This window comes from Salmo salar, chromosome ssa02 (genome assembly GCF_905237065.1).
Source record: "Salmo salar chromosome ssa02, Ssal_v3.1, whole genome shotgun sequence".
Classification (NCBI taxonomy): domain Eukaryota; kingdom Metazoa; phylum Chordata; class Actinopteri; order Salmoniformes; family Salmonidae; genus Salmo; species Salmo salar.
Window position 1 is genome coordinate 37,661,261 of NC_059443.1, and position 18,038 is coordinate 37,679,298.

The 18,038-nt window shown below is 44.2% G+C and overlaps 1 protein-coding gene across 4 annotated transcripts; it reads right to left on the bottom strand.

Annotated features, from left to right (window-relative positions):
- Positions 1–1,365: 1,365 nt before the first annotated feature.
- Positions 1,366–17,435, bottom strand: LOC106582304 (BAG cochaperone 6). Of its 4 annotated transcripts, none has more exons than XM_014165262.2 (25): positions 17,222–17,435; positions 15,908–16,001; positions 15,700–15,817; positions 14,968–15,185; positions 14,771–14,842; positions 13,312–13,434; positions 12,906–13,084; positions 11,154–11,283; positions 8,837–9,037; positions 7,916–8,147; positions 7,545–7,601; positions 7,048–7,403; positions 6,731–6,803; positions 6,246–6,562; positions 5,758–6,049; positions 5,380–5,549; positions 5,095–5,148; positions 4,843–4,945; positions 4,605–4,729; positions 4,248–4,385; positions 3,994–4,041; positions 3,687–3,881; positions 3,227–3,334; positions 2,790–2,936; positions 1,366–2,115 (listed from the first exon to the last, which is right to left on the bottom strand). In XM_014165262.2, exons 2-25 carry the CDS (start codon positions 15,986–15,988, stop codon positions 2,020–2,022), a joined length of 3,633 nt encoding a protein of 1,210 aa, XP_014020737.1. In that variant the 5' UTR covers positions 15,989–16,001; positions 17,222–17,435; the 3' UTR covers positions 1,366–2,019. The 4 variants fall into 4 exon arrangements, with proteins under 4 accessions (XP_014020737.1, XP_014020752.1, XP_014020733.1 ...); XM_014165277.2 differs by having other exon boundaries at positions 8,048–8,147; positions 17,226–17,415; XM_014165258.2 differs by having other exon boundaries at positions 17,226–17,415.
- Between the last annotated feature and the right edge of the window lie 603 nt (positions 17,436–18,038).

Below are 18,038 nucleotides of genomic sequence, written 5' to 3' on the forward strand. Positions count from 1 at the left end.
GCAGAGATAAGGCGGGACTTGGAGCCAGTGGGTTTGGCGACGAATATGAAGCGAGGGCTGTTGGCGGTATGTGCACTTGATTCAGAAGCCCTGCGCACCGAGAGGAAACGTATTCCAATTTTGAACCATTTAATTTGTCTGAAAAAACAAACTCCACCTGACCGGGAGATCTGGGTCTAAATCGAATCTGCCTACTGTGATGGCCAATCGGATAGCTCAAATCACGGTGCTTACGGGCTTCCACGACCCCAGCGGCAACAGTTGAGTACTATCCTACGTAAGATTTCATAACGTTCAAAACCATGACTACAGAGACTATCAATGAATACAGCAAAGAGCTGCTGTTTTATGACTGAATTAATGTAACATTTTGATTCAGCACTGTCAATCTTTATTCAACACTTGCAAACAAAACGCGCTTCTCCATGCTTCCACTCCCGCTGTAATGAATGAGTAGCTAAGTGTATCGACAGCCTTGTTTTTATTATTAGGTAGTCTATTTTTAATATTTAACTTTCTCCGGTCATAGGAACAACACGAATTTGTGTTAGAGTTAGATGTGGTGCGACTGCGTTTCGCCATCGGGTGGAAGACGGTGACAGTGTCACCGGAGGAAAGGAAGGAGAGAGCAGGGACAGTGAGAGGCGCACCAGCTGCTGCGCTCTCCCTCAGCTGAGACTAATGCCATGTTCAAAACAACTGGGAACTTGGAAATCTCCGACTTCAGTGCGTCCAAGACAATTGGGAATTCAGGAGAAGGAAAAAAAAATCTAGATCCGACTGGGAAAGATCGTTTAGAACGGTCATCCAACTCAAAATCCCCATATCTCAAACTGGCATATTTCTAAACCTCCGACCTGAAAGCACCATGACCATCAGAAGCAGGTACCATCAGCCCAGTAAAATAAAAAAGCCATTTATTTCAATTTATGCTCAGCTGTGCTTTCCAACTGCTACACCAATCTATTGGTGATCTATTTTCTATTCAAAGCTCGAAAATGTAATAATCTGGTCTGAGAAGAACAATATTGGCAGGGCAGGCATTTAGGGGAGGGTCGTCTGGGTTTGGCTGGGGTAGGTGGTCATTGTAAAATAAGAATTTGTTCTTAACTGACTTACCTAGTTAAAATAAGGTTAAATATAACCAATATGCTGTGATAATGTATTAGGCCTATTGCACAAACCTCATTCTTACAGAACTGTTTTTATTAGGGTAATGTAAAAAAAAAAAAAAAAAGTCAGTGGTAGCTCTGCTTGCTTTTTGATTACAAAAGTGATCTTGACTCAGAAAAGGTCTAGGGCAGTGGTCACCAACAACTGAAAGGCTGGTCCTTGTTGTTTCTCCACAAGCACCATTAAACAACATTGTGTACCAAGTTATTTATTCAGAACACTTACATTCATGTACCAAAACAGCATTTATTTTCATCCCATGAAAGCATACTCTTGAAATAAGCCGTTTTTATTTTCAGGGAAGCTAATGAAAAACACAAAACAGGTAAGATGTATAGGCAGGATAATATTAACATGATAACACTAAACGAAACGGAGCATTGCAGATGTAAGGTAACATGTAAGTCATCCATAAAATAAGGACAAACGAACATGTCAAATCAGGTGTGTTCCATTATGGGGAGGGCGGGAAAAAAATAGGCACTGGAAAAAATAAATCGGTCAGTAATTTAGTCAAAAGGAGATGCTAAGGTGTCTATGATACAAAAAAAAAAATTGGTTGGCACCTGATTTTCCTTGGTTCTGGCCTTTTCTAGGGAGTTTTTCCCTAGCCACTGCTTCTACACCCGCATTGCTTGCTGTTTGGGGTTTTATGCTGGGTTTATGTACAGCACTTTGAGATATCAGCTGATGTAAGAAGGGCTTTATAAATACATTTGATTTAGGCTTAACTGCATTCAGTTGTGATACTGAGCAATCCACAAGTAAAAGGGAAGAATGGTGAGGATGTGCACAGGTTGGTTATGTGTAAAACTTCCTCAGGTTGCAAAACAAGTTGTGGTTAGGTTAGGAGTCTGATGAAAAAGCTCTGTGTGTGTTGGGGAACTGCTGAGAGCTGAAGTCAGGGTCCTCTCTCACGCGCTTCTTTATGTCTTTCTTCACCTGATACAGAGGACAAAGGGTCGTTCAACATATAAAATGCATCAGCCATCATCGTTCAATATTCGTAAATCACAACGAGTGGTGCAAAATACTTTAGTTTACTATTTATAGTTAACAACTTATTTCGCTACATTCCTAAAGAAAATGTACTTTTTACTCCATGCATTTTCCCTGATACCCAAAAGTACTCGTTAGATTTTGAATGCTTAGCAGGACAGAAATTGTCCAATTCGCACACTTATCAAGGGAACATCCCTGGTCATCTCTATTGCCTCTGATCTGGTGGACTCACTAAACACATGCTTCGTTTGTAAATGATGTCTGGGTGTTGGAGAGTGCCCCTGGCTATCCACAAATGAAAAACAAACACATAGTGCCATCTGTTTTGCCAAATATACAAGGAATTTACATTTACTTTTGATACATCAGTATATTTAAAACCAGACTTTTACTCAAGTAGTATTTTACTGGGCGAGATTCACTTTTACTTAAGTCATTTTCTATTAAGGTATCTTGACTAGAAAATGGGTACTTTTCCCACCACTGCATATAACAGTCAGTAGCAGCTCCCTAATGACCATTTAGAACCGTCACACATCTGTAATATTAGGAGAAGCCATGGAATGATGGAACAGCTTGTTTTTCTGTCAGTGAGTGTTAGTGGAGGACTGTACCTGCTCTGCATAGGCCTCCTGGAGCTCAGGGCTGTCAAGCTCCTCCTGCAGGTTGTCTGGGGAAGTGACCGGCCTGACTTCGGCCGTCCTTGCCGCCCTGCTCACTGCGTCGGAGAGGGAGAGAAGAGCGCCGTCCCCCTGTCCTGTCTGACAACACACACCCTGGTCATACGGCCAATCCAACTTTCAGTGCAAGAATAAGCCCTTGCACTCAGATGTTGAACATAGCATGCTGATACTACAATGTGATCAGAGTTTACGTTAGCCCTGATACAGCAAAGGCTCCCATGTTTTAGCCATGGAGGGTCAACTACAGCGTGGAATCAGTCTGCCAACAAAGCTTGCAGGATGCCTCCTATAACGGAAGACTAGTGAGATCAGGGCTTGTCTTTTGTACATAAGTTTCATTCATATGGCCGCACAGGCAACCTATTTACCTTCCTGCGTTTGGCAGGCATCCCATGTAAATAGGCGTCAGACATGGGAGGCTGGGCCTTCATCTTCCTCTGGGTGATCAGGTCATGTCTGATGATCGGTACCCACTCCTAATCACACAGAGACAGACATGATCAGAATGACAGACAGTTAAACTCACTATCGAGAGCCATAACTGCACATTGGATTTTAAGACTTGAATGGGTTTGGATGCAGATCTGATTAGGCGATTACACTTCCGTTGTTGGATCATTTCCTTTCATATTTTCTTTCCCCAAGAATCCAAACTACAAGTCAATGACAGGTTTGCAAAAATTCAGTATAAATTCAACTAGAAGCCTGTATGTAAAAAGAAAGGAGAAAACATGGGGACAGAGTGGAAGACAGAGAATGGCAAAGCAAATAAAATGGACGAGAGAAGGACTGGACAAGTAGTGGGAGAGAGCTGAACAGTGTTCTTACAGCAGGGACGGCAGCAGCCCAGGCTTCGGTCTCTCTACCAGGCTCCTCCCTCCTGCTGGCTTCAGCTGCTGCCATGGCGCCACCCAATGGCGCAGCCCCTCCGGTGGCTCCAGTTTCCCTAGACTCTGCCCTAGTCTCCTGTGACGACGCCATGGCTTCCTCAGCTGTGGGGGCTGGGGAGTGGGTGTCCTCCATCTAAGGTGGGATGGAGAAAAGAGAGTTATGGTGAGGAACTAAAAAGAGACAACACACCAAGGTATATTGAGGACAACAAAATGAATCTTACAAATACATTTGAAACGCTCACCTCTATGATCTGGGCACGTTGAGGCTCCAGTGCATTAGAAGCCTCCCCCTTGGAAAGAAACCATTTAACATATATTGCTTGAGTGGAATCTGGTAATGAATCAATGACAGCTATCGTAACGGACACTTGATTAGAAAATGATGGTCTCCATGTGCATTGTTAGATAGTAGTCCAGTAAATAAGCCTTCTAGAGCACTAGAAGGCTTATTTTAAAAAACACACTGATCTGTTTGTGAGATGGTCTGTGTAATTACCTGCTGTGTGTGGACGGCATAATGCAGTATCTGGTCCTCTGTGACGGGGATGTGCTCCAGGATGACCTGCAGCCTCATGGTCATCATACTGGTCAGCCAGTTCACCAGGCTGGGGTTCATGTCAGTCGACAACGTCCTCTGTAACGGGAGAGGGGGGGGTCAATCACAACCTACTGACCAGATTTCAGTCTAGTCATATCCATTTAGCAATTTTTTCCCCCTAATCTATAGAAAGAGTATTGCAAATCATCTGCCAGAGAGAGAGAGAAAAAACGGGAGGGAAGGAGGAGAGACATTGAGTGGGAGGTTGTATATCATGTCATAAGGAACATTGAGTGTGTGTGTGTGTGTACTGACTATGCGGTGGTTAATGACAGAAGTGAGGGCACTCTGCTCTCCTCTCAGACAGTACAGGTTGAGGGCCAGACACTCAAACAGCCCCTGGTTGCACATCTGCAGCAGCTGCGGCCCAAACGTGTTGTCTGCAGGCGGTGAAAACACAGCAATAAGTGACAAAAGCACTGAAGTTCATAGGCCAGGTCTGATGAATTGCGTCAAATAAAAGAATTTGGCACAATAAAAGACAGAATGTTACCTGTGCAGTGGAGTATGTGTGTGGCGATACGCGTTAACTGCCGTCTGAAGAAGGACAGGTTGGTCTGAGTGATGTTGACACCCTCCAACACTGCCACTGAAGACTGAAGGACCAAGACAAAGAGAGAAATGGGAGGGATTGATTCACGTCTGACCAACTGGCCGCGGGGAGAATTTCAAACGTGACTGATATTGAGCAATTTCAAGAGCACTGAGTATAAAGGGGGCAGCTTTAGTGAACTACGGTACTTACAAAGCTCTCGGTAATATACTCCTCAAGTTCATTGACGAGACCATCAGCAGCAGCCTATGATCACAATGAAAGAACCAAAGAGAGAAAGAGGGAGAGATGAGACTCATCAAGTAGCTCATCTAGCCCCATGTGCAGTGACACTAATGACAGGTGACACTAATTGACAGGTGACAGTAATGGACGTATAACAGTAATGACAGTTGACAGTAATGGACGCATAACAGTAATGACAGGTGACAGTAACATCCCAGATAGAAACGGTTATATAGACGGTGGCCCACTCACAGCGACATTGTGGTCGGTGGGTTCGCTCCCGTTGAGGTAATGCTGGGTGAAGAACTGAGATAGCTGGGTCTGGATGCGGCCCAGGGGCTGGTTCTGGCCGTGGAGCAGCAAGACCAGGTCCACCATGGAGAAGTTCTGACACACTAGGGTCAGTAGATCTCCAAAGAAACCTGAGGGAGAGAGACAACTGTGTGGACATGGAACAAAAAAAAAACATTGAGGAAGAGAGAGCACGGAAGAAAAAGATGGAACGCGGGAGAAAGAGATGACACTTCATAGACAGAAACAGAAAGAGAGAGCAAGGTACAAGAAAAAGGGAAAGAGAGAAATGAGAAAAAAGGGAAGAAAGAAAAAAGCAAACAAGACAGAAACTCTTACCCATGGCGTCCCCTGTGCTGGGTGTGAAGATGTTGCTGGTCTCGGAGAGCCTCTGGATGAACTGGGCGATGCTCTCAGTGTTGCTCTGAGGAGAGCCCAGGGAGCCCATCATGGTGGACAGAACCCCCTGTACAATCCCAGTGAACAACTCCGGATTCAGGGCCTCTCCCTGGGCCCCAGCACCGTCCCCCGTGGGAGGGTTAGGGGTGGTCCCGGGTGGAGGGGTGGGGGTGCCAGAGGCAGGGGGCTGGGGGGCACCGTTGGGGGGTGGTGGGAAGACTGGTCCGGAGGCCTGTGATAGAGAGCGAGATGATGGACAGGTAGAAAATAAAATGTATTATATGAAAGATATGTAGTTAAGAACCCATTATGGTAACACTGGAGGATGATGTAATCTTGGTTTCAACCATTCGGTTCTAACAGGCACTACGGCTATATGTCCTAATCCACAAAATACACTTGGAACAAACTCCAATCCAGACACTGACCTGCATGAAGTCAGACACTCCCTGGACGAAGGCAGGCACTCCAGGCATGGCCACAGTGATGGAGGGTCCCATGGCCCCAGGAACTGTCCCCGCTGTCCCCAGGAGAGAGCCCAGGAGCTGGGCCAGGTCAGGGGGAGCTCCCTGGGGCATGGTGGGGATGGCTCCGGACTGGCCTGGGGGAACAGTGGTGCCAGGAGCAGGAGCAGGGGTGGGGATAGGGCCAGAGGAGGAAGAAGAAGAGTTGGAGGAGGATGAGGAGAACGTATGAGAAGCTGAGGAGAATGTATGAGAGGCAGAGGAGGTGGCTGTTTGACCAGCTGGGGGGGGGAAAGGAAGAGAGGAAAGAAATTACAATGGGCTTATAGTACACTTAACACTTCAAACAGAGGATTCACTTTAAGTGTGATGGTTAACTAAGCAAAACCACCAACAAAAAAAGCAGTCTAAAGAGGTGGGGTGTATATGGTATTTCTAAGACAGCATACCCATCTGTCCAGGCATCAGGAGTTGTCCCACCAGTCCACTGATCATCTGATTGAGGGCAGCAGGAGGGAAGGGCTGTGGGGGACAGGTCATAGGTCAACAGTTTCTATAAGCATATAATACAAACGTGGCTATGCCATTAAGACTTTCAGAGCACTACAGCTTAAGACAATTGGTACTGTCGATGGAAAATGCCCACAATGACTAGCAAAACACGAAAGCCTCCGACTGAAATTCCAAGTCGGACAACTTCTTGTCAAAACTCTACAAGCCATTAACCTCAGCCCTGCACCAAACCCCCTATCACAAACATGCTCACCTGTCCTGGTTGCTGACCCATCATGGGGGGCACGCTAGCTCTAAGGTTGATGGTGGCCCCCCGCGTGCCAAAGGCGGGTGGAGGGACCCTGGGGGCAAAGGTGGGCCGGGTGAACACCACCCTGGCCTGGGGTGCCCCAGGAGAAGGCGGAGGGGGGGCCGTGGGAGTGGTGGTGGGTGTGTTAGGGCCAGTGGTGGAAGAGGTAGCGGTGGAGCCTGGGGGGGTAGGCTGGAGGGGTTGGCCAGGGATGGCGCCCCCGGTGGCAGCAGCCACAGCCTCTGTATACTGGGCGATCTGCTGCACGATGGACTGCATGAAGTCTGGGTTCATCTGAACACTGGGGGGCATCTGGAAGCCTGGGGAGAGAGGATAAGAAAAGGTTTCTTTGAGCCTTGACTATTGGATTCAGGATCTCTGGTATATTGGGCTTTCCTCCAGTCCCCATTTATACAACCAGAGGTAGTAAACCATTATCATGAAGTGTTACCAACACTCACCTGGCTGACCCATTCCTGCAGCGTTTGGCTGTCCAGCTGCCTGAGGAACACCAGAGTCTGTACACACGAAACATAATGTTTGAACTGTAAACAGTGTGTAAAAACAAATGGACTTTGGTTTAACAAGCACGTAAAAGAAAAACACCCTTCCAAAATTGAACGAGACCTATCGATTTGAGCAGTACAGGGACCAGTACAGTAATTTGACTATCGGTCAAAGAAAGAAAACTTTCTCTCAGAAAATACCATTTGCAATAAGGAATAAATGCAACGGTAGAGCTATTCACTTCCAATGGGCCATTTGTGGACGAGAAACGGATGGACACGTAGTGGTAAAGCATTCAATCAGTGGCGGGTAGGGTACAACACACCGTCCGTGTTCATCTGCATCATGACCACCGGCATTGTCTGGTGGCTGATCCTGATGACCCGGGGGCCGGGCTGTCCCTGTCCAGCCTGCTGATTGGACGGGGGAGGCTGTGAGGGGGAGGTCTGTCCCTGACCTGGCTGGTCCGATTGGCCGGCGGCCTGACTGGGCTGGGCCTGTTCCTCTGTAGCTGGTCTGCCATTGGACGCCATTGTGACCGTGGCTCCCAGGTTCATCTGCAGATGAGTTTCAAAATGTAACTTGTGTTCCATTGGCAAACGATATCAAATGAAGTTTAAACTAACCAATGTAACTAAATATACTACCGGTCAAACGTTTTAGAACACCTCATTCAAGGGTTTTTCTTTTCTTTTGAGTATTTTCTACATTGTAGAATAATAGTAAAGACATCAAAATTATGAAATAACACATATGGAATCATGTAATTACCAAAAAGTGTTAAACAAATCTAAATATTTTTTATATTTGAGATTCTTCAAATAGCCACCCTTTGTCTTGATGACAGCTTCATGAGGTAGTCACCTGGAATGCATTTCAATGAACAGGTGTTCTACAAATTAACTTTTAAGAAGGCACACCTGTTAATTGAGAGAATGCCAAGAGTGTGCAAAGCAGTCATCAAAGCTAAGGGTGGCTATTTGAAGAATCTCAAATATATTTTGATTTGTTTACCACTTTTTTTGGTTACTACATGATTCCATATGTGTTATTTCATAGTTTTGATGTCTTCACTATTATTCTACAATGTACAAAATAGTAAAAATAAAGACAAACCCTTGAATGAGTAGGTGTTCTAAAACTTTTGACCGGTAGTGTACGTAAGACAGAAATAATGTAATAGGTCTTAAGTTTCTGATAGGTGACAATAAAATTAGTTTGACAATGGGATACAACACCAACTAACATGTAGCGGGATGTGATGGTGCACAGCTCCAGGCATGGAGACTGGGGAGGTGTAGTGAGACATTGGCCGGATCACGTGTAGGTGGCGTGGGGTGGGGCTCAGCAGGTTGCAGCGCAGGTCGCTAAGGGCAACCAGGGCATTGCCCAGGAGACGGAGGGCCTCCCCCACCAGGTTGAGAATCCGCTGGTCCTCCTCTCTTTCCTGTGTGTGACAAGAAGAGGGTTTAAGACATTTTCTGAGAACGTGTGTTTTGATTAGAGGTCGACCGATTAACCGGAATGGCCGATTAATTAGGGCCGATTTCAAGTTTTCATAACAATCGGTAATCAGTATTTTTTTTTACACCTTTATTTAACTAGGCAAGTCAGATTAAGAACACATTCTTATTTACAATGACGGCCTAGAAACGGGGGTTAACTGCCTTGTTCAGGGGGGATTCGTTTTTGCAACCTTCGGTTACCAGTCCAACGCTCTAACCACCTGCCTTACATCGCACTCCACAAGGATTAACAGGCTGACTACTTGTTACGCGAGGGCAGCAAGAAGCAAAGGTAAGTTGCTAGCTAGCATTAGACTTATAAAAAACTATCAATCTTAACATAATCACTAGTTAACTACACATGGTTGATGATATTACTAGTTTATCTAACGTGTCCTGCGTTGAATATAATCGATGCGGTGCCTGTTAATTTTCATTGAATCACAGCCTACTTCGACAAACGGGTGTTGATTTAACAAGCGCATTTGCGAAAAAAGCACTGTCGTTGCACCAATGTACCTAACCATAAACATCAATGCCTAACAGGAATATTTAGACTTAGCCACCCGTTAGATAAAATACGGAACGGTTCCGTATGTCACTGAAAGAAAAAAAACTTTTGTTTTCGAGATGATAGTTTCCGGATTCTACCATATTAATGACCTAAGGCTCGTATTTGTGTGTTTATTATATTATAATTAAGTCTGATTTGATAGAGCAGTCTGACTGAGCGGTGGTAGGCAGCAGCAGGCTCGTAAGCATTCATTCAAACAGCCCTTCGCTGTGCTTCAAGCATTGCGCTGTTTATAACTTCAACCTGGGTGGGTATAATTTGTGGAACGTTCCAACAGGAATCTATTCCAAAAACTTTGTAAATAACAAGGTTTCTAAAAAACAACGCATACAAAGTTGTATAGCGGCAGAATAAGATACCGGGTAGGGAGTGGTCTATTTCATTGCGTTTTTCACTCATCACGTTTATTCCGAAAAATGTCTCTCCTCACATGTTTGTTTGCCTATGGACAAACATTAAGAATAAGCTACGTGGTGAGTTGATGCCTATTCTGCAGCTAGTTAGCTAGGTTTGTATGCGTTGCTACTTTGTATGCGTTGTTGGTTGGCAACCTTTTACTTTACGTTTTTTGGAACAGATTCCTGTTGGAACGTTCCACAAATGATACCCACCCCTTCAAGCCTGTCAACTCCCAAGATTAGGCTGGTGTAACCGATGTGAAATGGCTAGCTAGTTAGCCGGGTGCGCGCTAATAGCGTTTCAAACGTCACTCGCTCTGAGACTTGGAGTAGTTGTTCCCCTTCCTCTACATGGGTAACGCTGCTTCGAGGGTGGCTGTTGTCGATGAGTTCCTGGTTCAAGCCCAGGTAGGAGCGAGGAGAGGGACGGAAGCTATACTGTTACACTGGCAATACTAAAGTGCCTATAAGAACATCCAATAGTCAAAGGTATATGAAATACAAATCGTAGAGAGAGAAATAGTCCTATAATTCTTATAATAACTACAACCTAAAACTTCTTACCTGGGAATATTGAAGACTCATGTTAAAAAGAACCACCAGCTTTCATATGTTCCCATGTTCTGAGCAAGGCACTTAAACATTAGCTTTCTTACATGGCACATATTGCACTTTTACTTTCTTCTCCAACACTTTGTTTTGCATTATTTAAACCAAATTGAACGTTTCATTATTTATTTGAGGCTAAATTGATTTTATTGATGTATTATATTAAGTTAAAATAAGTGTTCATTCAGTATTGTTGTAAATGTCATTATTACCCCCCCCCAAAATAACAATAAATCGGCAGATTAATCAGTATCGGCTTTTTTGGTCCTCCAATAATCGGTATCGGTGTTGAAAAATCATAATCGGTCGACCTCTAGTTTTGATATTTTATTCAGGTAGTCTTGTGGGGAAAGTGACAAGTATTGTAAGAGTCCGACTGCAATTCAAGGCAATACAGCAAACGCCCATGACGTTTGTGTGAATTGTACCTAACCACAAAGCACTAAGTTATGAGGAATGCAGCAGTGAAAAGCTTACAGCGTTGGCGTATTCTGCGGTAGTAGCAGACTCTAGGATAGTGTGTGTTCTCTGGACGAATGGCTGAAGTCTCTGCTCCACCCTCCTCAGCTCTGACAGCATCTCCACCAGCTCTGCTGGGCTGGGGTGACTGTCAAGGGGAGAAGTTATCCTTATTTACATGCATCGCAGGTTTATTTATTTGACCTTTTTTACACAGAGTTACACATGGGATAAACAAACGTACAGTCAATAACACAATAGAAAAAATCTATATACAGTGTGTGCAAATGTAGTAGGATTAGGGAGTAAGGCAATAAATAGGCCATAGTGGCGAAATAATTACAATTTAGCAATTAAACACTGGAGTGATAGATGTGCCAGTAGAAATACTGGGCTGCAAAAGAGCAAAAATAAATAGCAATATGGGGATGAGGTAGTTGGGTGGGCTATTTACAGATTGGCTGTGCACAGGTGCAGTGATCTGTGAGCTGCTCTGACAGCTGATGCTTAAAGTTAGTGAGGGAGATATAAGTCTCCAACTTCAGTGATTTTTGCAATTCGTTCCAGTCATTGGCAGCAGAGAACTGGAAGGAAAGGCTGCCAAAGGAGGTGCTGGCTTTGAGGATGACCAGTGAAATATACCTGCTGGAGTGCGTGCTACGGGTGGGTGTTGCTATGGTGACCAGTGAGCTGAGATAAGGCTTGGCTTCACCTAGCAAAGACGTATAGATGACCTGAAGCCAGTGGGTTTGGTGACGAATATGAAGCGAGGGCCAGCCAACGAGAGCACACAGGTCGCAGTGGTGGGTAGTATATGGGGCTTTGGTGACAAAACGGATGGCACTGTGATAGACTACATCCAGTTTGCTGAGTAGAGTGTTGGGGGCTATTTTGTAAATGGCATCGCCGTAGGGTATGTTTGGCAGCATGAGTGAAGGAGGCTGTTGGATTGGAGATGCTTTATTTTTTTATTCCCCTTTTTTCTCACCAATTTCGTGGTATCCAATTGGTAGTTACAGTCTTGTCTCATCGCTGAAACACCGTACGGACTCGGGAGAGGCGAAGGTCGAGAGCCATGCGTCCTCCGAAACACAACCCAACCTAGCCGCACTGCTTCTTGACACAACGCACATCCAACCCGGAAGCCAGCCGCACCAATGTGTCGGAGGAAACACCGTACACCTGGCAACCTGGTCAGTGTGTACTGTGCCCGGTCCGCCACAGGAGTCGCTAGTGCGCGGTGAGACAAGGACATCACTGCCGGCCAAACCCTCCCCTAACCCGGACGACGCTGGGCCTCCCGGTCGCGGCTGGCTGCGACAGAGCCTGGACTCGAACCCAGAATCTCTGGTGGCACAGCTAGCACTGCGATGCAGTGCGGGCAGCGATCGGTTGAAGAGCATGCATTTAGTTTTACTGGCATTTAAGAGCAGTTGGAGGCCACGGAAGGAGTGTTGTATGGCATTGAAGCTTGTCTGGAGGTTTGTTAAAGTGTCCAAAGAAGGGCAAGAAGTATACAGAATGGTGTTGTCTGCAACCACGATGTCTAAAGTCAAGTTTCATGTGTTGATGTCAATGGGAAATTCTGTGCGAAACAACATTTTGCGTGCATGTCTCAAGTTCCGGATTAAGCCCTATTCTTCTTATTTCACATGAAATGCCCAAAACAAGTTTGGTACATTTTTAATTCACCCAGCATCCTTTTTATTCAGTATAGAGCAAAAAAACTAAACAAATGCAGGACAGTGATAGTTAGCAATAATGTCTTACTTGGGTCCAGCTTGGGCGGCTCCCTCTGTTTGAGTGGAGGAAGAGAAGGATGGAGGGGAAGTAGATGGAGGTGGAGACGTGTCCATGGGCTGGGTGGAGGGAGAGGGAGTGGAGGAGGAAGAGGGAGGAGGTGCAGCAGCAGCAGAATCCGGTTGGGCTGAGGTGCCGCTTGGTTGACCCTGAGATTGAGCGACAAGGTAGCAGGTAAGGGGAGAACGTTGCTCAGTCATCTTATTTGAATTACTTCGAACTCAAATAGACCTGCTTCCTGAGACTGCCTAGAATATTTTCAAATAACATTTGGTCAAAATACTTATGTTTCACGTTGAGACAGTTTATTCATTAAAAACTAGGTCTATACTGTGGGTATCCTAGTTGTTATAATCTTTATAATTTAAAACCTCACCTCCATCCTCTCGATGAGAGCATTGGTGTCCCTCAGCAAGTTCTCAGCCAATAGCAGTCTCAGCCTGGGCTCACTCTGAACCGATTGGTCCATATCAATGTGCACATTCATGGAACCATTGCTCTGTGACAGCAAGAGTATTAGTTGACAGCTACTCAACATGTTAATTCACAGCATTTTGTACATACAGTTGAAGTCAGAAGTTTACATACACTTAGGTTGGAGTCATTAAAACTCGTTTTTCAACTACTCCACACATTTCTTGTTAACAAACTATAGTTTTGGCAAGTCGGTTAGGACATCTACTTTGTGCATGACAAGTAATTTTCCCAACAATTGTTTACAGACAGATTATTTCACTTATAATTCACTGTATCACATTTCCAGTGGGTCAGAAGTTTACATACACTAAGTTGACTGTGCCTTTAATCAGCTTGGAAAATTCCAGAAAATGATATCATGGCTTTAGAAGCTTCTGGTAGGCTAATTGACATCATTTGAGTCAATTGGAGGTGTACCTGTGGATGTATTTAAAGGCCTACCTTCAAACTCAGTGCCTCTTTGCTTGACATCATGGGAAAATCAAAAGAAATCAGCCAAGACCTCAGAAAAAAAAGGTGTAGACCTCCACAAGTCTGGTTCATCCTTGGGAGCAAACGCCTGAAGGTACCACATTCATCTGTACAAACATTAGTATGCAAGTATAAACCCCATGGGACCACGCAGCCATCATACCGCTCAGGAAGGAGACGTGTTCTGTCTCCTAGAGATGAACGTACTTTGGTGTGAAAAGTGCAAATTAATCCCAGAACGGCAAGGACCTTGTGAAGATGCTGGAGGAAACGGGTACAAAAGTATCTATATCCACAGTAAAACGAGTCCTATATCGACATAACCTGAAAGGCCGCTCAGCAAGGAAGAAGCCACTGCTCCAAAACAAAGTCAGGTATTGGAGTGGCCATCACAAAGTCCTGACCTCAATCCTATAGAAAATGTGTGGGCAGAACTTAAAAAGCATGTGCGAGCAAGGAGGCCTACAAACCTGACTCAGTTACACCAGCTCTGTCAGGAGGAATGGGCCAAAATTCACCAAACTTATTGTGGGAAGCTTGTGGAAGGCTACCTGAAATGTTTGACGTTAAACAATTTAAAAGGTAATGCTACCAAATACTAATTGAGTGTATGTAAACTTCTAACCCAAATAAAAGCTGAAATAAATCATGCTCTCTACTATTATTCTGACATTTGACATTTTTAAAATAAAGTGGTGATTCCTAACTGACCTAAAACAGGGAATTTCTACTATGATTAAACGTCAGGAATTGTGAAAAACTGAGTTTAAATGTATTTGGCTAAGGTGTATGTAAACTTCCGACTTCAACTGTATAGAAATTGATAGATAGATAATCCATAAATGAGGATACATACTATGTTATAAATCATATATTCGATTTCTTACCCCGGTGCTGGTGCTGACTCTGGCATTCCTTGCATTCTCTCCCAAGCCTGACATCATTTGCTGGACTGACATCTAAGAAGAGTGTAGTAGACAGTACAGGCTAGATATCAGCACTGTTCCACACCAGGCACTCAGGATATCATTATAAACCATGGAACAAAGACAAATTTGATCCAAAACACACACAAAAGCTGTACCTGGATCTGCTGAGGGTCCATGACGTTAACCGGGAGGTTGAAGGTCCCCAGCATGACATAGCTGTTGGCGTTGCGGTCCTGTGGGGGCACTTGGGACGTTCCCTGGGAGGTGGTAGAGGAGGGCGTCGCTCCGGCCTCCGCTACCCCTGAACCCGAGCCTGGCTGGGAGGGCTGAGGGGGGGCCCGCTCCACCAGGTGGATGACTTTTCCACCGACGTCTGAGACACAGAGGAAACAGAGAGCAAGGAACATCATCTCTATTCATGTTAGAGGACACTGGTGCTCCATCAATCTATCAGGTGATGTGCATAGCAGCCAAACGGCTTACAGCAATTACATGATGGGTACGCAAGAGTTCTGATGGTGTGCAGTTGTATAATAGGCTTACATCTGTGCATTACTGGCCTTGTAAGTCATGGAATAAGTGAATAAGAGAGTTATTCTATATATCACATTTAGACAATGTGCTTCTACATCTGCATTGCTTGCGGTTTGGGGTTTTAGGCTGGGTTTCTGTATAGCACTTTGTGACATCGGCTGATGTAAAAAAAAGGGCTTTATAAATAGATTTGATTGAGACAAATGTCTGGCTGTGTTTCTGTTCTGTGTTGACAGATGCTTTGCTGCAGCTGTGTGCTGCTCCAGATCAAACTGTCTGGACTAATTTCATGTTTATTAGCATGTGGCCGTTTTGTATCGATTCCAGGCCGCTCCGCCAACAGCATTACTCACTGTACTCTGTCAGGGTCCTCTCATCCTGCAGGACTCGGCCCTGGTAGATCAGCCTCTGTTTGTCCACAGGAATCCCAACTGAAGTGGCAATGTGCTCCTTGAACTCTTTCACTGTCAACTGATAAAAAGACACTGGTGTGAAGATTAGGCTTATATCCAGTACATGTAAGGCTACTGTGAAAGCGCTCCGTTGGAAATGAGAACATACCTGTCCGCCTACAGTGTAACTTCGGCTCTGGGAGTCCAAAGTTTTTACAGTCACCTCTATATCAGCACCCGGTTCCTCCATGGTTACGTTCACCCTGTGTGTCAAGTAACAGGGGCAATAGAATAGAGTATCATATCAATGCTGTCATGAATAGCATTATGTAAGGGATAATCAATGAGGGGCTACGGCTAGCGGAGTGGAACTAATCTTCCACAGAGTTGCAATATTTTCCTGAGAACGCATAGAGCCCTGAGTTGATTACCTCTTTTATACCATGGTTATAACAGCATTTCGACCTAACCAATTTCACATAGAAATTTGAGTTATAGATCTGTCGTTCTCATTGAAAGCAAGTATATGCAGTAAATGTTCTATGTGCGCTATTTCTATGCTTCCTTTCTTAAGTAATTTTTTTGGCATCTTTTACTTTCGGTTTAGTGCACCAGCTTCAAACAGCTGAAAATACAATATGTTTGGTTATGGAAAATACATTTCACAGCAGTTTAGATGATAGAATGATTCTCTAAACTGTTTTGTCAAAACTTAAATTAGGCAAACAGGAAATGGCACAGTGATTTCTGCATAGTGCACCTTTAACACATTTGCCGCTAGAAATGTGTTCATTTGCAGGTAGAAATGTGTTCAACATCCACTGAAGTAGCAAGCAAGATAACTATATTGCTGTAGTAGTTGCCTTGGTAACGAAACAGTTACTAGTTAAGCTAACCAAGCCATCAGTCCTAGCTTCAATGTTTTCAATTCGACTTTTGCTATCAAAAAGCAGCTCAAACGTAGAAAATAGCCATTGAATTCTACCATGCTGATGTACCGTGCGTTATAGGAAAATAATGTACGGTCTAGAATGCTCTTGAAGCCAATCAGAAACGAGTATTCAACAATATCCATAGTATAATGTGGCTAATATAATTTCAATTGTGTCGTTATCTACCTAACTTTAACGTTAGCTAGCTACTGCCTAAACAAAGATAATATGTGGTCTAACGTTAACGCTCATGGAAGCTGCCATATCTAGCTAGCTAGCTGACTGGCTAACATCCTTGCCTTGAAGCAAACATGGTCAAACAAAACCTTTTCATGTCAGCGTTCTCTTGATGAAAATACATATTAATTGTAAATGGAACGTCTACAAAAGTGATGGTCCAATAAATTGCACACGAATATTGACGAAAAAACGACAGTGAAACTTGTAGCTAGGTAGCTCACAGCTACGTTAGCTTTTAGCAAGCAGTTCGCGAGCTAGCCTTGAGCTAAAGTTCACATTAGCTGTATGAAGTTAGCTAGCTAGTTACTTACTTACTTGATAGCTCCTACCTGTGAAGTTAAATCTTCCGATTTCACCAGAATATTTGCCAATTCTTCACCGATTATTCAGTGTTGAATGTAAAGCTAGCTAGTTCCTCATTTGATGATAGCAACTGCAGTTAAAGTAACGTGACATATGATTCTACAACAGCTGTGACGTTTCAAACATACAGTAACAAATGGGATGTGGTCATGAAGTCAGTTCAACATGTTTTGCTTATATCTGTTAAAAATGGATCTGCTAGACAGCTAGATAATATCCCCAGTGCAGTTATAGAGGATGTGAGGATGTTTTTGTTAAAACCAGGCCTGTAGGAAATTTGGGGAACCAAGAGGTTCAAGACCTCATTAACAAAGTGAGACATGATTTCCTTTCTTTAAAAGGAATCCCACCAAAGTGAACAGGGCTTCCAGTTCCAACAAAGGCCTGAGACCTGAGATTATCAATTCACAGTTATGTAGTGATTGAGAGAGGAAGACGAGACTGAGTGGGGCTTGAACCAGCAACCCTGTGTTCATATTACTGTAAGGTGACAGTATTATAAAAGGGAAACAAAGTTCTCCTTTTTTCCTTTCTTGAAACTTGTTTGATAACTGCAAGATAGGTAGGGGTTGGAAAGCAGAAAGATGTGATAAATAAATGCTGCTGATAAATAAATGCTGTCTGAGTTTGCATGTTTTGGCTAAAGCCAAAATGGGCATGGTACACTTGTGGGAGAAAAGCCTATTGCTGTGTGCATGCCAATAATCCTGGCTTCTTTATCTCCTTTCCTACATTTTTATTTTACTAATTGAACAGAAACTATAA

What these genes read in the sequence shown, in the direction of transcription:
- LOC106582304 (XM_014165262.2), bottom strand. Translation starts at nt 15,988, where the DNA reads ATGGAGGAACCGGGTGCTGATATAGAGGTGACTGTAAAAACTTTGGAC. An exon ending in CAGCACAGGGGACGCCATGG is followed by an intron (nt 5,550 to 5,757) that starts GTAAGAGTTTCT and finishes TCTCTCCCTCAG; the next exon opens with GTTTCTTTGGAGATCTACTG. An exon ending in AACGTGCCCAGATCATAGAG is followed by an intron (nt 3,882 to 3,993) that starts GTGAGCGTTTCA and finishes ATCCCACCTTAG; the next exon opens with ATGGAGGACACCCACTCCCC.